At 40.0% G+C, this 17,309-nt stretch overlaps 2 protein-coding genes across 2 annotated transcripts in view; one reads left to right on the top strand and one right to left on the bottom strand.

Annotated features, from left to right (window-relative positions):
- LOC121956111 (RNA binding protein fox-1 homolog 3-like) overlaps nt 1-17,309 on the top strand; it is a 575,995-nt gene that overhangs the window by 25,335 nt on the left and 533,351 nt on the right. Inside the window, exon 2 of the mRNA XM_042504225.2 lies at nt 4,856-5,015. The gene's annotated coding sequence lies outside the window, so the exon portion shown is untranslated. The remainder of the gene's footprint in view (nt 1-4,855; nt 5,016-17,309) is intronic.
- Nucleotides 9,624-16,425, bottom strand: cbx2 (chromobox homolog 2 (Drosophila Pc class)). The gene is made up of 5 exons (XM_042504220.2): nt 16,293-16,425; nt 16,163-16,206; nt 14,332-14,397; nt 13,774-13,843; nt 9,624-13,697 (listed from the first exon to the last, which is right to left on the bottom strand). The coding sequence occupies exons 1-5, from the start codon at nt 16,362-16,364 to the stop codon at nt 12,345-12,347; spliced, it is 1,605 nt and encodes a 534-aa protein (XP_042360154.2). The 5' UTR covers nt 16,365-16,425; the 3' UTR covers nt 9,624-12,344.

The following is a 17,309-nucleotide window of genomic DNA, read 5'->3' as shown; positions in this document are numbered from 1 at the left end:
GCAGATGTTTTCCACAGCTGCACTCAAAGTGTAACTTATTCTCTTCTGTCTGTCTCAGTGATGATGGAGACAGCATGCAAAGTGCAGCACTGCTGCGGTCCATGATTAAAATGCACAAGTGTTCAGCATGTTAACTAATATTAGTGCAGGGCATTAGCAAAGCTTTTATCTGATATATTTAGATCTAAGGCTAACACTAAGGAATCTGTTTGAACAGTTTTATCATGATAAATCAAGAGCTCTTAAAATAGTTAACAAAAAAATTAGTAGCCTTATTCTGAAGATTTTATAGCATGATTTTGGCTGTTTGAAGACAATTCCTCTGTGTGATAAATCTGTGCTAAATGGCATGTTTGATGAAAGTCGAATGACTTGGCTCTCACATTCTGAGGTCATTGGCACGTTAATGGCTGCTTTATTACCATGGCATGTTAACCTGAAGCACTGCTTGCAGTCTAAGAAGAAGCCGAGGAGCTGCATGAAAATGATTACACCGCAATTATATCAGCCACTCTGTTGCGACTCCTCGCTGCCCAGCTGTCTGCCGCCTGCTGCCAAGAAATGGATTAGTTTCACTGCTCCTCTAATAAGACTGTTAGACCAACAGCGTGAGCTCAAATAAATAAATGAAAGCTGCAGATAGGGGGACAGAAATAGATTAATATTGTCAGACTGCAGCGTGTGTCTTCATCCAGTCATAGCTGGAAAACTGGCAGAAGCAAGCGGAGATTCTCATTATCTCGGAAGAACAGCGAACAGCCAGAAGACTCTCACCACGATCAAAACCTGTCAAACGTTCTCACACAGGACAGGCCAACGTCAAACAGAGAGTGTTTTGTATCCCCGGAGGGCAGAGGTACAACCCAGGCGGTAATAAAACTCAGGCAGACCATGTTGGTCCTGTAAACGTAATCTGCAAAGTGTTAATTACAACCTGGCGCCTCTGTGAAGCTGTGTGTGCTGGAAGTCAGCTGAGTCGTCAGCGGCGTCCTGATCTCCCTCCTAAACAACACGGCTCGAGCCATGGCGACAGCCTTGGAAACGAGATTTTCGCTCTGTTGATGATCCTGTTTGAATGGGCTGCTTTGAACAAATTAAGAGCCAGTCAGATGCTGTGTTTGTGTGACCCCTTTCTCCTCAGAGGTGGGGGGGGGGCACAGCCAGAGATCCTGTGTTGTTTACTGTCATTCATGTGAAGTGCTGAGGGTTTGTGTGTTTACCACACAAACCTCCTCACAGATGACACTCAATGAAAAAGCTCTTTAAGGTGCTGCATTACGGCCCACACAGCTACGAGAGGCAATAGTGCAGATATGCAATGATTAACTGTGAATAGTCAACTGGCTGAAAATTAATTGGCAACTATTTTGATAAGAGTTTTTGGTCGTTCTTCAACAAAAATGCCAAACATTTTGTGGTTTCAGCTAGTTTCATCTTTGGGTTTTGGACTGCTTGTCAAATAAAAAAAGGGAATTTTGGAGACATAGCCTTGGACTGGGTAATTATAATGATCATTTAATGGACCAAACTGTTAACTGATTAATCAAGAAAAGATTTGACAGTTTCATCAGTTATGAAAATAATCATTAGTTGCAGCTTTAGATGGCGGTCCTCTTTTCATACCTTGTGATTATTTACATCCATCAGCTGTCAGCTCTGTTTGATCTTGAAGAGCATAAAAAACAGTTTTTATGTGCTCGCTTTGTTATTCAGGAAATTCATCCCTCCTCTCTGAGGTGCGACTTAATTCAGAAACCTCTTTCTCCATCTACCACTCTCTCTGCGGCCCCAAAGGACAGGGTTCAGTCAATGAGCCCCTCTCTCCGATTTTGTTATTTTGTTATTGTGTAATGGCCTCCAAAGGTTGAAGGATGACTCCTCTACAGGTCTCCCCGAGGAGCAAACCCTCTATCTAGACATTAATCTACTGCTGTGAGACAGACACGCTTGTTTAGCTAGCACAAAGCCCAGTAAGCTGTTGTCTCTGAGAAAAAGCTGGCCGTCTCCAGAGCCACTGGAGGCTGCGATGGCTGGAGCCAGAGTAATGACCTGTGAAATTCACCGATAGAGTTGTCCTGTTGCACACAGGTCTGCCGGCACCGGGCCTTGTTCGTGGCGTGCCGCTGATTTATCAGCGCGCCTCTCCTGGTGCCATTGGCTTTATGGGGTTTTATGTAGGTTGACCATGGGACCCCAGTTTTGTGAAAAATAATCTAGTATTCAGGAATGTCAAAGCTTGGGAAGAGGTGCAATCATGATTTCCAAAGGAACAGCTTGACAAACCTGTAACGCATCTGTTGGAATGCTTTTAAACATGCTACACTTGTAGTTTTTGTCTCTACGTTATCAGATTAAATTGTCAGTATTTGAGCCCCATTTCCACAAGTGTATCATAGTAATGGTTTCAAATATTTACACTGCTTTGTCCTGTGAAATAGTCAATATTTTCTCCCCTCCTCAATCAGATTAGGATGTGAGGCTGAAAGTTAAGGGCAGGAGCCTTTGAAGGTGGTAAGGAGAGTAGCTGTGTCTTCCCCAGAGCAGATTATGCTAAGATCAGAGGAGCAAACTTCCCCGCTGGCACCTTCTGTCTGGTAGATACAGTTTGACTTTGTTACCTCAGTTTCACAGCAGAGGGAGATTCCTCCTTATTCCTGCCCTGTGGGTGTTCAAAGAAACTGCTCGCTGGAAGAGAAATAGGTTTCTATGTCAAAAACTGCTTTTGTACCATATCTCTTCATACTCCTTGTTGTACTTTCTTCTGTCTTATTTTTTATTTAAATTCTCCACTCCTCTCTGCTATTTCTAATATTTATCATATAGTATGATTCACCATTAGTGTTGTTATTACACTACAAACATGATAGATTTCTGAACTTGACACAGTAAAAACCATGATTTACAGCATGATATCTGTAAATTTGCATCAACACCTAAACCTAGTGGCTGTGCGATGCTGTAGAGTGGTGCTTTGAGCAAAATGCTCATGCCAGCTTGCTAACGTGCTGATGTTTAGCAGGTATCATGCTTAATATGTTCCCCACTTCAGTTTGGCATTAAACAAAAAGTACAGCTGAGGCTGATGGGGATTTGATCAGTCTTTTTTAATGGCAGTCAGTCCATCCAGTTTTTCAATATTTCAGTCGGGACCAAAGGGGGGTGGACCAGCCAACATTAAGAGCCACACCACTAATGTGGGTAATAAAAAATGAATATAAATGTTGGATAACACAGTTAAGATAACAAAAGACATAATGTCCATTTTTTGTCACTGAGATAGGCATTGGTCAATATTTTTATATTAACATTTAATCAATAACAATGTGAAGGCTCATTATGAACCAAAGCTTTCTGTGAATTCTTCTTTTAATTTAATTATCAATACCACCATTTTAGAATTGTCAAATCTTCCTTGGTAGAAATTTAAGAGAAAATGTGAAATCAAGTTATTGTGTGATTTTCCCTTTAGAAAATAAAATAAATTTCTGTTCCAAAAAAGGGTTTTTGATAATTATTGATTCATTTAACCCCACACATGTTCTAAATAGATTAAATTTAAATAAAAAAATAAATTTAAAAAACTGTCCTCAATTCCTAATTTCCTTGCAATTCTTTTGTGGGTTGGAGTAACACTTGTCTTGCCTCAAGGCTCAGTTTTAGGTTCTTTAATTTTTGTCTTTAAACAAAATGATGCCATCTGCAGACACATCTGTGCTTATGTTATGCAATAGACAACATGTTGCTTCTTTTTAAACTGTTATATAGAAAGTAGCTCTTGATCCCCTAGAATATCTTACATCTTTACTAGGACTTCACTGTGGTACTACTTATTGAATCCACTGGCCAAAGATTTATTGTCAACTGGGCTATAGTGGATGGTATTTCTACCTTGTTTTAAGGGGCAGAAACAAGAAAGTTTGACATGAAGTTTAAATGATATATTAGGACTTTTACCGAGTTTGTAATGTGTTATTTTTCATTCATTCGTTAAGCTTTCTAGTTAGTACTGCGAAACTGTTACATACTTTTCTTTCAAGCATTTTTAACACTTGTTATTTTGCTTCTTTACAACTTCCAAGCAATAAAACAGTTGTTGTTATCCTGTTGTTATGTACCATTTTGCTAACAGTTACTGGAGGAAGTGAAAATATCGCTCTTAATTTTAAAATCACTTTGCTTTGCTACATGTAGACTGTCATTTAATTAGTGTAAGTTAGTCTCCGGACATATACTTTATTTAAAATGTCTTGGTTGTGCCTTTAAGTTCTAACATAATTTCTCTAAATCATGTAAGGGCGCCCAGCTCTTGATCCCCAAAAGGCTAGAAGACTTACTTTTTAAAATTAACTTTTAATTATCTCACTTTATAAATAGCCACAGTGAAACTGAAAAAAAAAAACAAAAATAAATTGTTGATAGTATCATACTCGAGCTCCAACCTTTTTAGTCCGGTCTAAAGTATTTATTAATTCCTATTATTTTTTTCAGCATCACAATACCTAATGTTGCCAAATTCAAACAGATTTGTAAAGAAAGTTAATGTTTCTTTATAAAATGTTAACATAAAAACTTAATTTGCAGAGCAGCCAATTAATTAATTGTGCGCTACTAATCCCACTCATTATTAACTCATTCACTTACTTCATATTTACATTTATTTTGTTTATATCTTGACATTTTATGTTTCCAGGTAGAAGCTTAGAATAAATTATTTTTGACCAATATGGCTCTGAAATTGTTCTCTCGTGTTTTAACAGGTAGGTGAGTGGCACCTGAAAAAGTGTTTATAGAGCCAAAATGACATCAGATACCATGACTAATCAATAGCTTTTCTCTCTGCCTGCTTGCCCTTCAGGTGTCCGTGAATTCAGCGGTAAGGAGGCGGAGTTCATCTGCTGTAATAAAAGTAAGCTTGGAGGAAAATGTGACAGATGTGGAGGCCTGTGCCAGCGAGAAAAGCGAGAGTGGGACTGTCAGACATGTCGACTCCGGCGCAGTGATGGATGGAGAGTGAGGTAAGACAGATGACATCGTCTGTCTGAGGCCGTGTTGTCATAGTGGAGGATTGCCGCTTGTCTTAACCTCTCAATATCAGAGAGCAAACTGAAGTTTGTTTACACTGCTCCAGTGGAGTGATTTAGAATGAGGGGCGAGGGAGACGTGGGTGTAGAAGGTATGCTTGCTGGAGGGTCGGCTCAGGTTTCTAAACATTCCCTTTGAAATCGAATAGCAACCATCCCAGGCGTTTTAAACTCAACCAGCCCAGTTTGGTTACAATCCTCAAGGTAGAGAGGAGTTGAAACACAAATACAAACAGAGAAGATTAAATATCAATATCAGAATTGGCCTTTAAATGCCCAACATTCAGCCTGGAGTCTGGCAAATAAAAGAAGTAGAAAAATCGTGTTGACTCTTCTATGAGTCAACACGATCATAATAAAGCAATAAAAAAAACCCAAAACTATCAGAGCTGTTATTGGAAGCACTATTGTCTACTTTTCTGAATAGGTGGCCTTTTTTCTGACAATATTTTCTATATTTTGTGCAATTCATTTACGTTAAAAATATTATTGTGTATCTGCAAAGATAGGAAAAATCTTTTCTGCAAATGAAAAGGTAGGTAAAATCAGTTCCCATATGCCCCTAATCACCCCTTTTGTTGCATCCTTTTGTATCAGTTGCTTACTTTCAACGACGCATCATGGAAAAAGCTTATTTCTGGCTTTTAAACAAAGGCCTGAGTTAAGCAAAGAGCTGATTGATTTATGGCATTTTGTGTTGCTAAAACAATAAGATGTCCTGGGGAAAAAAACAAAAACATCCCCAGAGATGAACTTGCTGAATGCTCTTCAAAACAACATGGTTTGGGGTGTGTGTTATTGCGATGGAAGATGGATTGGAGTCTGGCTTATTTTGCCAGGAGTCAGGTGTGGGGGTGGGGGGGCGTCTTGGATCGGGGTTGGTGCATCGGCGCTGGGGCTGAGGTGGGGGTTTAGGCACATTTCCAACCCCAGCCTGAAGTCAGTGCTGGGCTGGGTTGTTGGGTATATGTATGTGTGTGTGTGTTGGGCTGGAGGGGGGGTGGTGGGGTTGGGATTACACTGTCACACTGTTCATACTGTTTATGCATACCAGGCCACTGTGAGTGCCTCTTTGTCGCGTAAGTGTTTACTTGAATTTATTTTGGGAGAATTCCACATGACTGGGACGGGGATCTCTATAAATTATGGAATTGAGCGCTTTGTGTAATGATAACTTCTGTCAGTTAGTCAGGCTGTGTGACAGTGTTTTTAAGAGTGTGTAAATACAGGGGTGGTGAAAGAGAGAGAGGGGTGTCTTTGTGTTGAAAGGTGCTGCAGACTTTCTTGTTCATTTAGTCTCTTCAGTGGAACAATAACAATGCTGTAAAATGAGCTTCTTACACCACTTTCCTTTTTGGCCACATTTATGTTACAAAGAACCAGCCGTGGAATGTACTGTAACTACTTGAATTTACTCAAGTATTGTACTTTTCTGATGTATTTGCACGTCAGTTGAGTATTTCCATTTAATGCTGCTTTACACTTTGACTCCACAACATCTCAGAAGGAAATGATGTTCTTGTTATCCCACAACATTTACTTGACAGCTATGGAAACTACTTATTTGCAATTTTTACATACAAAAATCTGATTTTAAACATATATGTGATGCATAATTTATTAGTTGTTTAGTATATGAAATGTCTTTTGGAAACTGTCAGAGCCCTGAGGCGCATGGATGGATAACAGAATAGGCCAACTGTGGGGGCCCAAAGTGATGGGGGGCCTCCTGACCTTTACCTGCAAAATATCACACAAATAAACACATACCATACCAACCAGAAAGAGACTCAAAAAGACCACAAAAAGATGCTAAGGAACTGCAAAGAGACACAAAATAACTTAAAGAAACTGACAAAACAACCACAAAGACACAAAATGGCTTCAAAAAGAAACAAAATAACCACAAAGAGACATAACACAACCTTAAAGAGACATAAAACAACCTTAAAGAGACACCAAACAAACACAGATAGACATGAAATGACTGCAAAGCACTATAAATAAATAAAGACACCTCTAACAGACACAAACTTGCCCCAATAAAAAAGCAAAATTACCTTAAAGAGACCCAAACAACTACAAAAAGACACAAAACAACTGCAAGGAGACACAAATGACCACAGAGACACCAAACCACAAAAAGGTGCATGACGACTACAAGTAGATGCAAAACTTCCCCAAAGTCTGTGTGCCTTGCTCTCGTGTAGGATAGGTGGTGGGGCTCTTTGCACCTTGTGCCCAGAGGCCCACTGTCTCAGAAACCGTTCCATGCTAAGGTGTCATGTTTGCATTTTTTGTATAACAGTTAAACCACAAAAACCATAATGATATGAGCTATGGCATTTTGTTTTATAAGTTACAGTAACAGTTAATAGATTGTTAAATTGTTGATTAATTTTCTATCTTTTGACTCAAACATCTGCCAGTTGTTTCAGTTAAGAGATCGTAGCACTTTTCTGATCTGTTATGGTCACAGGTCATGCATATCATACGCGGGTCAAGTGTGAGCTGCCAAAGATTAATCCAACAAAATAGCCTGTTCTGGCAGCTGTCTGCAGCTGAGGAATGATGGGAAACTGGTGAAACCGTCAGACAGACTGGCTGTATTGTCCTCCGTCCTGTCAGAGGGCCGCTCTGCTGTTACTTAGAGATTATATGATTGGAACGACTAAGTGCCAAATCAAAAGCTGAGTTATTCTGCGGTGGCCTCCCCTGTCCTCAACGGAGCTCTGGACTCCAAGTCTGTGGGTTAGAGACACAAGGTATTGCGCAGCTGAGCCATGCACTCAATGCCGACACAGACCCGAGGCAAATCAAATGGAATGAGCGGCTGAAATTTAATCACTGGCCATACAGTCAAAGTGTTGGCATGTCAGAGGCATGTACAGGTTTCCAATGTTATCCAGATCATCAGATGAGGATGCAGTGGAAACAGAGGACATCTACATTTCTCTTGGCAGGCTCTTGAAATTAGAAACTGTGGTCGTAGATAACTTAAAACTCAAGCCATTGTTGAGAAAAAACCCTGCGGCTTGTATCATTGTACATCTTTCACTATCGAGGAAATACCACTGTATGCTTTTGTACTATTATGATAGAGTGAATACTATTGTGGAATTGTATAGTGAGCTTTAAATGTGAGAAAGGCAGATTGATAGTTTGTTGCATATAATGCGATGCATTAAAGGATCTCAATGTCAAGTGTGTAAACCAACAGATTATGTAATTATGGTTAATTAAGAAACTCAAGCACCTTTGGGTGTCTTTGCCTTCAAGTACAACAGCACCATCTAGTGGCTGCTGCACTACATGTATCCATGAGTCTTAGTGGGGAGTCTGGCAGTGGAGAGAAGAGATAGACAGTCTTATTGACTGGGCTTCTGCTATCTTGTTTTGTCACTAATGGATTTAGCAGTTTTGCCAGTGAAGACTGAAACTGCGCTGTCTCAGAGAAAGTGAAAGATCAAATTCAGTCTTCACATCTTTTAGGCGTTGGTGAATTTCTGATCAGCATGATGAGTGTCATATTTTAATATTCTGAACCATCTCATCTTAATGCTAACATGCTGAAGGAAGGCCCACAACTAGCATCACTTTCATTATCAATTTATTTATTAAAATGATTGTTTTAGGGTTCCTACAGCTTAAGGAAAGTTAGATTTAATACTTCTTAATACCAGAAAGAAATTGAAGAGCAATTTTAAAATAAACAAAAACTGAAGAAAAAATGAAAACATGAAATCAGTTACTTAGGGTTAGAGACAATTTTGGCCAAATGTTTATTGTAACATAACAGGTGATTTTTTTTGTCTTGTGGGAGAGACAGCAGTAGAGCAGAACTGATGTTTGTTGATAGTTTTCTTGGGGATTTTATTTCTGGCTCTGTATTGGGAATTCCACTGCCTTGATTACCATCATGCCTAGTTTTAAAACACTTACACCGAGCCTCGTATGCATCGCCTTGTACAGGTTTCAGCCTTGCCATGAAATCTTGGTTGAATAACCAATTTTCATTGTATTTGCACTTCCCCCTGTCATCCAGGGTACAGTCTCAGCTTGCTGGGGATCCTCTGCTCTGAGCGTCCCTGGAAGTCAGTTTCCTGCTATCCTGATCTGAGTGATGTTAATATTTAGTTACCAATTATTTTTAAATTTTACAGGCAGTCAGAAAAACACAATTTAAAAAAATCCAACTTCCATGTCTTAGCACTTTTAAGACCCTCGATTCTCGAAGATTGATTTTCAACAGTGTTATACCAATTATTGAAATCAATGCCTTTTAAGATTTTTTTTTAGGCTCTGCAGAAACCCTGTTGTTTAAACTGTAAAATGGCAGGAACAATGGTAATCCCGTTACAGGAACCCAGTGTGGTGCTTTTGAATAGCTCGTTTTGAAAGAATAAAGAATAACTTTCCAAAACCCAAACATAGTCAATTTACATTCATATAACTCCGAGAAAAGCTGCAAATCCTTTCATTTAAGAAGCTGGGACTAGCACGTTTGGCACTTTTCCTTGATAAAAACAAACAAGTCAGACATGAAGTTGTACCATTTATTAGTCAATTTGACAAGTGGCACAATACAAGGATTGATGACACCGTCCTACCCTGAAAAGCTCTTGATTTGAAATAAATAGATTATAAAGAGAACATCATTCCACTGAGATGGTTAGTAGATCTAAAAAAGGACCACAACTGGTAACACGTTTACGCCAAGTTTGTAGTTTTCATTAATTCAGAAAAGCAGATACAATAGGAAAAACAAACATTTTCATATAAACACTGTGCGATACCCTCACAAGGTAGTGATACATGTCAATCTGATTGAGCCTAGACTAAACTTTACCTATTCTTTGATGCATTTCTTTGACTTTGAAAGATATGTATGCTGGAATGATATTGCCAAGAAGACGGCAAATGCTGAACTAACACTGTTCACCTCTAATATGAGAATTCAGACCTTTTTTTTCCAGTTGGTCTTGAAAATACTTCAGTAACTCTAATCCATGGTTTCAATAAGGCATCAAATATGTGTCTGTTCCATACATTTGTGATAAGTCTTCCTTTTTTCCGTTTCAAAACAATCCGGTCCGGTTTCCATGCTATGCTCTAGGGGTACTCCTTTATTGAACAACCTGAAATTCTAGCTATCTTTGGGGTAATGCCTTTGTGTTTAGTCTTTGACAGAAAGAAAGGCACAGTCTGCAGAGCAGGATTAGACAGAAGAGTTCAGTCGAAGTGCTTTGTTGCTGAACTCCTCTCAAGGGAGCAGAAAGTAGCGCACATTGTTGTGGTTTCTTTTCCGTTACATCAGATAAAGATCTTTTTTTTTTTGGGAGGCCGGGCCTGCAGCTCCTGAACCCATGCAGGCGGGTGAAGTGAGACGTCTGCAGCTGCAAGGAAAAGAAAAAAACAAAAGAAAAAAAAAACAAAACAAATCTGGTATTTCAGTCCTCAACATTTTGAAAGACCAGTAGCAACTGACACAAGGACATCTGGTGTTTTGTGGTCAGAGACAAACAATGCTGAGCGGTTTATTGTCAAGCTTTGTCCACACCCAACCTTCCCCCAGTGGTTTCAAGTCACCTTCAAAGGCTCACGTAAAGCTCTGACAGACTGAGGGAGAAGCATCGTCAGGTGTACAGTCCACGACTGTCCTTCCATGTCAGTGCAAGCACTTATTCTCCGGTTTTTGTCCATATTAATTACAAGTCCGAGAAGATTAGAGTTGCTGGTGAATGAAGGATAGAACTGATGGAGAGGCAGAAGAGCAAACCTCAGGCCGAGTCTTATCTGGACACCGGGGAGGAACAGAGATACTGTATCTGACTCCTCACATGCTTCAGCCCGTTTGGAAAAACTGTGCTGATAAACTGGCTGCACTGCAGAATGAACCTGCTTTTTGAGGCGATAAAAGTGCGCACAGTTCAACCGCGGGTGGAACTCAGAGGCTGTGCTGATGGACTTTTTCATTACACAGAAATGAAGCTGTTGTCTGCTGCCGCAGCTGGTCGCTGGTCCTAACACAAGTTTATAAAGCATGAGAGTCCAATACATTTAGAGCTATATAAAAACAATAATATGGACACAATGATGGTATACCCTGGAGGGACAAATTCCATATCCCACAAGAAATGAATAAACATATGCAGCAAATGTGGAAAGAAGAGGTAGCTAACTTATGAAATGTTAAAAAAATAAACAATACTATACTACGAATTAAAACTGGTTTACATAGCTATTAATTGATATGGATTCACAACACTGACACATTATGAACTAAATGTCTGCTACCCATAATCGAAGCTACGCCTCCTGCTCATGCCTACCCTTTCATTATTTCTTCAGTTCTCTTACCTGCTGTTATTACATGCCTCCTCGACAGAGAAACACAGAAAACATCAGCTAGAATTAATTTATAGATGATATTTCCCATAGAATCAGCAACCTACACGGGGTATGACAGTTTTATCTCGATACTTAAAAGTAGGGGTGGGAATCACCAGAGACCCCTGATACAAAATGATCATGATACTCTGCTCACGATATGGCGATTTTGGAATGTATTGCATTTTGCTGGGTATTGCAATAACATATTGTGATATATTGCAAATTACTATATTTTATGAACTGCAAATTAAGGAAAGACTTTATCAATAAGAGTTTTCAAACCATCTCACTTTTTTATTGCAGTAACATGTTTCTAGTGGACTGAAAAAGCAATTGGTTTTATTATTCTAGTAGGTTACCAAAAGTAACATATGTATTAATTATTTATATATTAGAAAATCCATAGTAGGTGTCTCTGTATTGATATAATATTGCCATGCAAAATATTGCAATACTATATTGTATCGACACCCTACCCCACCCCTACTTAAAAGATGAATAATTTATTTTTCTCCAAGCCCAGGGAATGATGCAATTTTGGACTCACTGAAACCAAAAAGATTTGTTTCTTTGAGATTATCAGGTGAGACCAAAATGCAGCCTCTTGCCCTTCTGTGAGCCTCCACTGCCATTTCTTGAACAATTAGTAGACATGAGCAATAAAAATAAATAATCACAATCAATAACTGGTCTTTTTTTTTCCACCTAAAACTGGTCTCTTGCTAAAAAGAAGACGAAGCGCAAATTAACCTCTGGTCCCTGATGCATTCCTCAGGAATTCTCCAGCCAAAGGTCTCCCCAATTCCATCAGAACTCGAAACCCCCCCGTTTGCTTCAAAGCCCATCTGGTTTGCAGCGTACGGAGTCCTGTCAGTAGTTGCGAATGCTGAAGAAGCCCACGCTGGTCGGTGATTCCTTGACTGTGACAGTAACTAGATTAGCAGTGACATCCGTTACAAACACGTGTTCTATCAGACTACGAGTGGGCTTCCAGTCCTGGCTCTGGACTGCTACCGAGCGATCCTGTCCAGTGTAAGTAGTATCCTGGTCTGAGTCTGAGCTGCTCTCCTCTTCTCCTGTGCTCATGTCATTCATTTTGGCTTTCTTGCCATCTTTGGAGGCTGATCTTTCTTGCTGGCTCTGGACCTCTGCAGAGGATTTCTGCACACAGCCCTTCTCCAGCCTGCCTTGGACTCTGGGGGTCTGGTTTTCAGTTGCCTCTTTGACCCTGTCTGCTCCAAGCTGGCTCTTTCTGGCCTGAAGTCTTCCAGGGGTTGCTGTACTCTTGGGAGGATTATAATCCTGATTCTGTGAGGCAGTACTTTTCCTTGCTGGGTTTGTTGCATTTCTCAGGCCTGACACTGAAGTAGTGCCATTTCCAGGAGCATCAGTGCTTTGCACCAGTTTGTTCTGAAGGTTGAGGGGCTGAGGACCAGATCCTTGATTGGAGGAGGCATTTTTTGATGGTAAGGCAGCCACTGCCTTGGTATTGGGTATCAGCTGCAGTGTTGACACAGGGGCCTGGGGTTTCTTTTGTCCATTGGGGGAGCTCAGTGTATGCTGAGTGGTGCCTTGAATGAGGTGTTTGGATGTATTCAAATTCAGCGCTGCTACCCCTTTTGATTTACTCGCAGCTGCCTTTAAATCCAGACTTGTCCCGCTGTTCATACTGGAGATGGACAGTTTACCCTCCGCGACATTCCTGCTCTGGTTGGATTTGTTCAGGGAGAGGGATGCAGGTTGGACTGACCTGCCAGATCCCACTGAGCTTATGGAGTTTTTAACAGCCCCGCCCTGGGTCAGAGAGCTCCTGTTCTGACCACCCACAGCATCTCGAGCCTGGCCCCGATGAAAACCCATGAAGGTGAAGCTCGCTGGGTGAACTGGCTTCTTGATGGCTCCAGGAAGATCAGTATCCTTGGAAGCCTTTAGGACTTTGCGCTGGCCCTTGTTCTGTTGAAATTCCTTCGCTTCAGGGGACGAAGGTTTCCTGCTTCGCTTCTTTGGGGGCTCCTGTTTTGCAACGACAATCTGTGCCTTCTTCTGGGGGACGGGGTGAAGGTCTCTTGTTCTGATGCCCGGACTTGCATTTTTAACATGGCTGTCGTCGTCGTCGTCGTCTGAGGAAGATGAAGAGGAGGAGCATGAGGAGGAGGAATCAGAGGACGATGATGATGAGCCAGATGAGGAGCTGCTTGACTTTGGAGTTTCAGGAACATTTTCCTAAAGGAAAGAGCAAATAGTAGATACGATCTGCTAGGACGACAAAGAATAACAGTCTGCTTTAAAGTGTACTTACTAGAATTTTCCGTGGTCGTCCCCTTGGCCTTTTCCCTTTTTTGCGCATCAAAAGCTCCTTTTCTTGCTCTCTATAATGAATAATAAAATTTTAAAAACAAAATAAAAAAACAACAACAATAAATGGTTTATGGGGGAACTGATGCTGTAGCTCTTTTTTTTGTATTTTTTAAATCATTTTTATCTACCATGTTGCAATTAAATTTTTGTTGGTGTGGCATATGGTTAAAACATAAAGTAAATTAAAGTGGCCAACAAATTTAAATAAAACTTGAAAATACGTTCTATATTCGTAAATAGTATTTAAAATATCACCGGTATTACTGATACATCTATCATGTATTACTTAGGCCTGAAAATGTTTCCTATTTTGCAGATTTCACTATATTTTCTGACAAAAAGCTTAAAATGCAGTAATGTATTTTATAAATACTGTATAAATTAGCTATTTTTTACACGATTGTGCATGTCACTTAATTATATCACTCCACGTATGTCTAAGTGTTGTAAAGCTAATTTTGAAGTTAAAAGATAGACCACTATCAATGATGATACTCACTTCTTGTTGAATGCTGCCAACAGTCTCGGGTCCAGGATGTTTTCTTGGGGCTCCCAGCTGTTGTGTCTGAAATGAATTGACATGAAGCGTGTCAAACATCACAGTATTAGACAAAATCAAGAAGCAAGGTGGCCAGCCTCAGCAGGGATCGTGAATTTAGAAAATAACTCCAACAGAGCATTTAGAAACAGTGGACTCTGGTGACCCAGCAGCCATAAACTTGCTATAAGCATGTTACTATAAGTATGTTATCTGAGACAGATTACTCATGAATTTGTGGGAAAAGACCTTTCAGTTCCCAGAACTGTAAATTCTAACAATGAAATACATTAGCAGGAAGCTTTGTGTGCAGTGTAAATAATTTAAACAGATGTGAACTGTTGAAAACTGCAGTGGCAGTGGCATCTGACCAGCTGTTTAGAGGTGAGAAAGTAACCAGGTTTTGAATTTGCCTTCTAAAGTTAAATATAATGATCCATTTTCTGGGGCTGATGCAGAAATATGTGGGGGCTTTTTGGGAAAGTCTGGCTTTTTCAGTGACAGGAGGTACTTTACAACCTGCCTCCCACACCTACAAACTCAGATTCAGCTTTGCGTTACCCACAGTGAGCATAGTGTAGTGAAAACCAGACTGTTCATCTGTAGAAAAACATGAACACACCAGGAAGGAAGAACATTTTTAGGTCGTTGAAGTGCTCTGGCATTTATGGGAAGTGATGAAATAACAACTTTGTTGTGCTTGTGATGGCACAGCATGGAGTGTGTTTTCAATAGCAAAAATAGCCTTGTTTTTTGTTGCCTCTTTGGGCACCTGTACACTGTGGTGGCCCTGTGGCCCAAGTGTCAAATTTAGCTTTGGTTTAGTCAGACTACGTTTTTTTTTTTGAAAATCAAAGCAGCTGTTAGCTCCCTTTTTGTGGGCCTGGTGGGCTACATTGTGAGTGTATATTCATTTAATAATTTGTACAAATATGGGGGGAATAGAAACGTGCTTAACTGCAGTAACACACTGAAAATAGATCATTGTGTGCCAACTTAAAGTGATCTGAACTACATGCATTTGCAATGACCTTTCTCCTCATCACTTGTTGTTGAATAGCCTATTCTGATCAGCAGTCACCACTGAAATAATCAACCCCCACCCTTTCCCTACAAACACACACACACACACACACACACACACACACACACACACACACACACAAAGGATGTGGTTCTAACAGAAAGCCATGGAGTTGGCAGGCAACAGTGTGCATTGATGGTGGATTACAGCAACAATGTAGAGAGAACAGAAAGGGCAAGTGACAAGAAATGAAGGCAGAGTGGTGCCTAACAAAGCAGCAACATAAATATGCAGAATAAAAGAGCAAAATATCAATAAAATTGGGTGTTATGTAACGAAGCTAACATTAACCAGTTACAAATCAAATATCAGATAGTCTGAAATTGGTCTGACGAATCGGTCACACAAAAGTAACTTGTTTAAAGTCGGGGATTAAAATAACTAAAACATCGCGATGGTATGATTAAATTAAGGTATGTTAAAGAGAAAAAAGGGTATAGCCTTAAAAAAGTGTCTGCTTTGGCTCTCCGCTAACTTCCCAAATTGGAGGTGTTATGAACAAAAGAAGGCAAATGTGAAGGCAGAATTTGTGAGATGAATTTCAACAAACTGCAACCAGAAACAAAACGTGATGATATCGAATCGTTGTTGTGGTTCGGACTCGAAAAATCACATCGCTTTAAGCTAACAGTTTGTCTGAAAGCAACAAGCGACACGTTGTTGTTGTTTTCATTGTTTCGGGCTGAGCAGAGCAGCACTTGTACTTACTTGGATGACCATCCCCTCCACTTCACCAGAAACTCCAACTTTCCCTGCAAGAAAACCAAGAGCGGGAACACGTTTGTAAACAGCCGCTAGAAAACAAAAGTCCAAAGTTAAAATATTTCACAGCTCTGACCTTTCTCAGCCGTTTGTTTAAAATGCATTCCGCATCAAAAACCTGCTCTCCCACAGCGCTCAGCTCCTCCATGTCTGCCTTCACTCCGAGTAAGAAGCCTTTATCAAAAGACAAGAGGCGCGTCCAGCTAACCGGAATCACGCTCGGATAGGACCGGATGCTCACAGTCTTGCCTTCAAAATAAAGGTCTTCTCAGCTAAAGCGTCGACGATACGCCGAAGTTGGTCTGGTCTAAAAATATAAAAACACTTCATGCCAGTGCAGATCTACTCATTAATGCGATAAACAAATCTGATGCAATACATTTGTGAGTCGACTCTGGTACACTTGGTGACCTTTGCCAGAGCTTACTCTAACAAAGAAATCGACTTGTTTTATACTTTATTTTAATGAAAAAGCCATTACAAGACTATGTTAATTTCAACAGTTTCCCCCCTTTTCTCCCACGTTTATTGTGTGCATTATGCACAATATTGAAAACCTACTTAAAAATACAAACAAAGCATTTTCTCATCTCTAATTCTGAATTGAAATAGACTAAACATTGAAAATGAGTAAGACTTTTGTCTTGTCCCAGGCCTGATATCACAAATGCATCCTAAAGATTAAATAAAACAAAATTTGTCATAAAATTCACATAAATAATAGCCCCCTAAAAGCATTTTACGTTAGGGTTGTGGGGGAATGAGCTCAGGCAACTTCAGCATTGGTAGTTGGCTTTAGTTTTAACCAGTCAGTTAATTAAACTATTTATATCAATGCGAATGTTGTCATGTGAACACTCATAAGTAAGTTGATTGAAATAATACTTAAATAAAGTATGTTGGATATTGTTGGCCCATCATGTAAGCTGAATATTCGTAATGTCTATTCAGTGGAATAAGATGGTCAGTTAATGAAGGGGCGTTTTCAAAGATGAATAAAACCTATGCATAGTTTGGCGATGAGATGTAAACTTGCATCCATTTGTCAACACATGCATGCCTCATAACATGTTTGTCTCATTGTCATATTTCA

The sequence above is a fragment of the Plectropomus leopardus genome, chromosome 18 (genome assembly GCF_026936395.1).
Source record: "Plectropomus leopardus strain MGB_pleo_1.0 chromosome 18, ASM2693639v1, whole genome shotgun sequence".
NCBI lineage: Eukaryota > Metazoa > Chordata > Actinopteri > Perciformes > Serranidae > Plectropomus > Plectropomus leopardus.
Note: the sequence above shows the minus strand (reverse complement) of the source record. Positions and strands in the feature narration are given on the sequence as shown.

Bases quoted from the DNA above. Each gene is read 5' to 3' on its own strand.
- cbx2 (XM_042504220.2), bottom strand. From the start codon at position 16,364: ATGGAGGAGCTGAGCGCTGTGGGAGAGCAGGTTTTTGATGCGGAATGC. The intron at 16,207-16,292 runs GTCAGAGCTGTG...GTTTTCTTGCAG, and splicing joins TAAACAAACGGCTGAGAAAG to GGAAAGTTGGAGTTTCTGGT. The intron at 14,398-16,162 runs GTAAGTACAAGT...AATTCATTTCAG, and splicing joins TGGAGGGGATGGTCATCCAA to ACACAACAGCTGGGAGCCCC.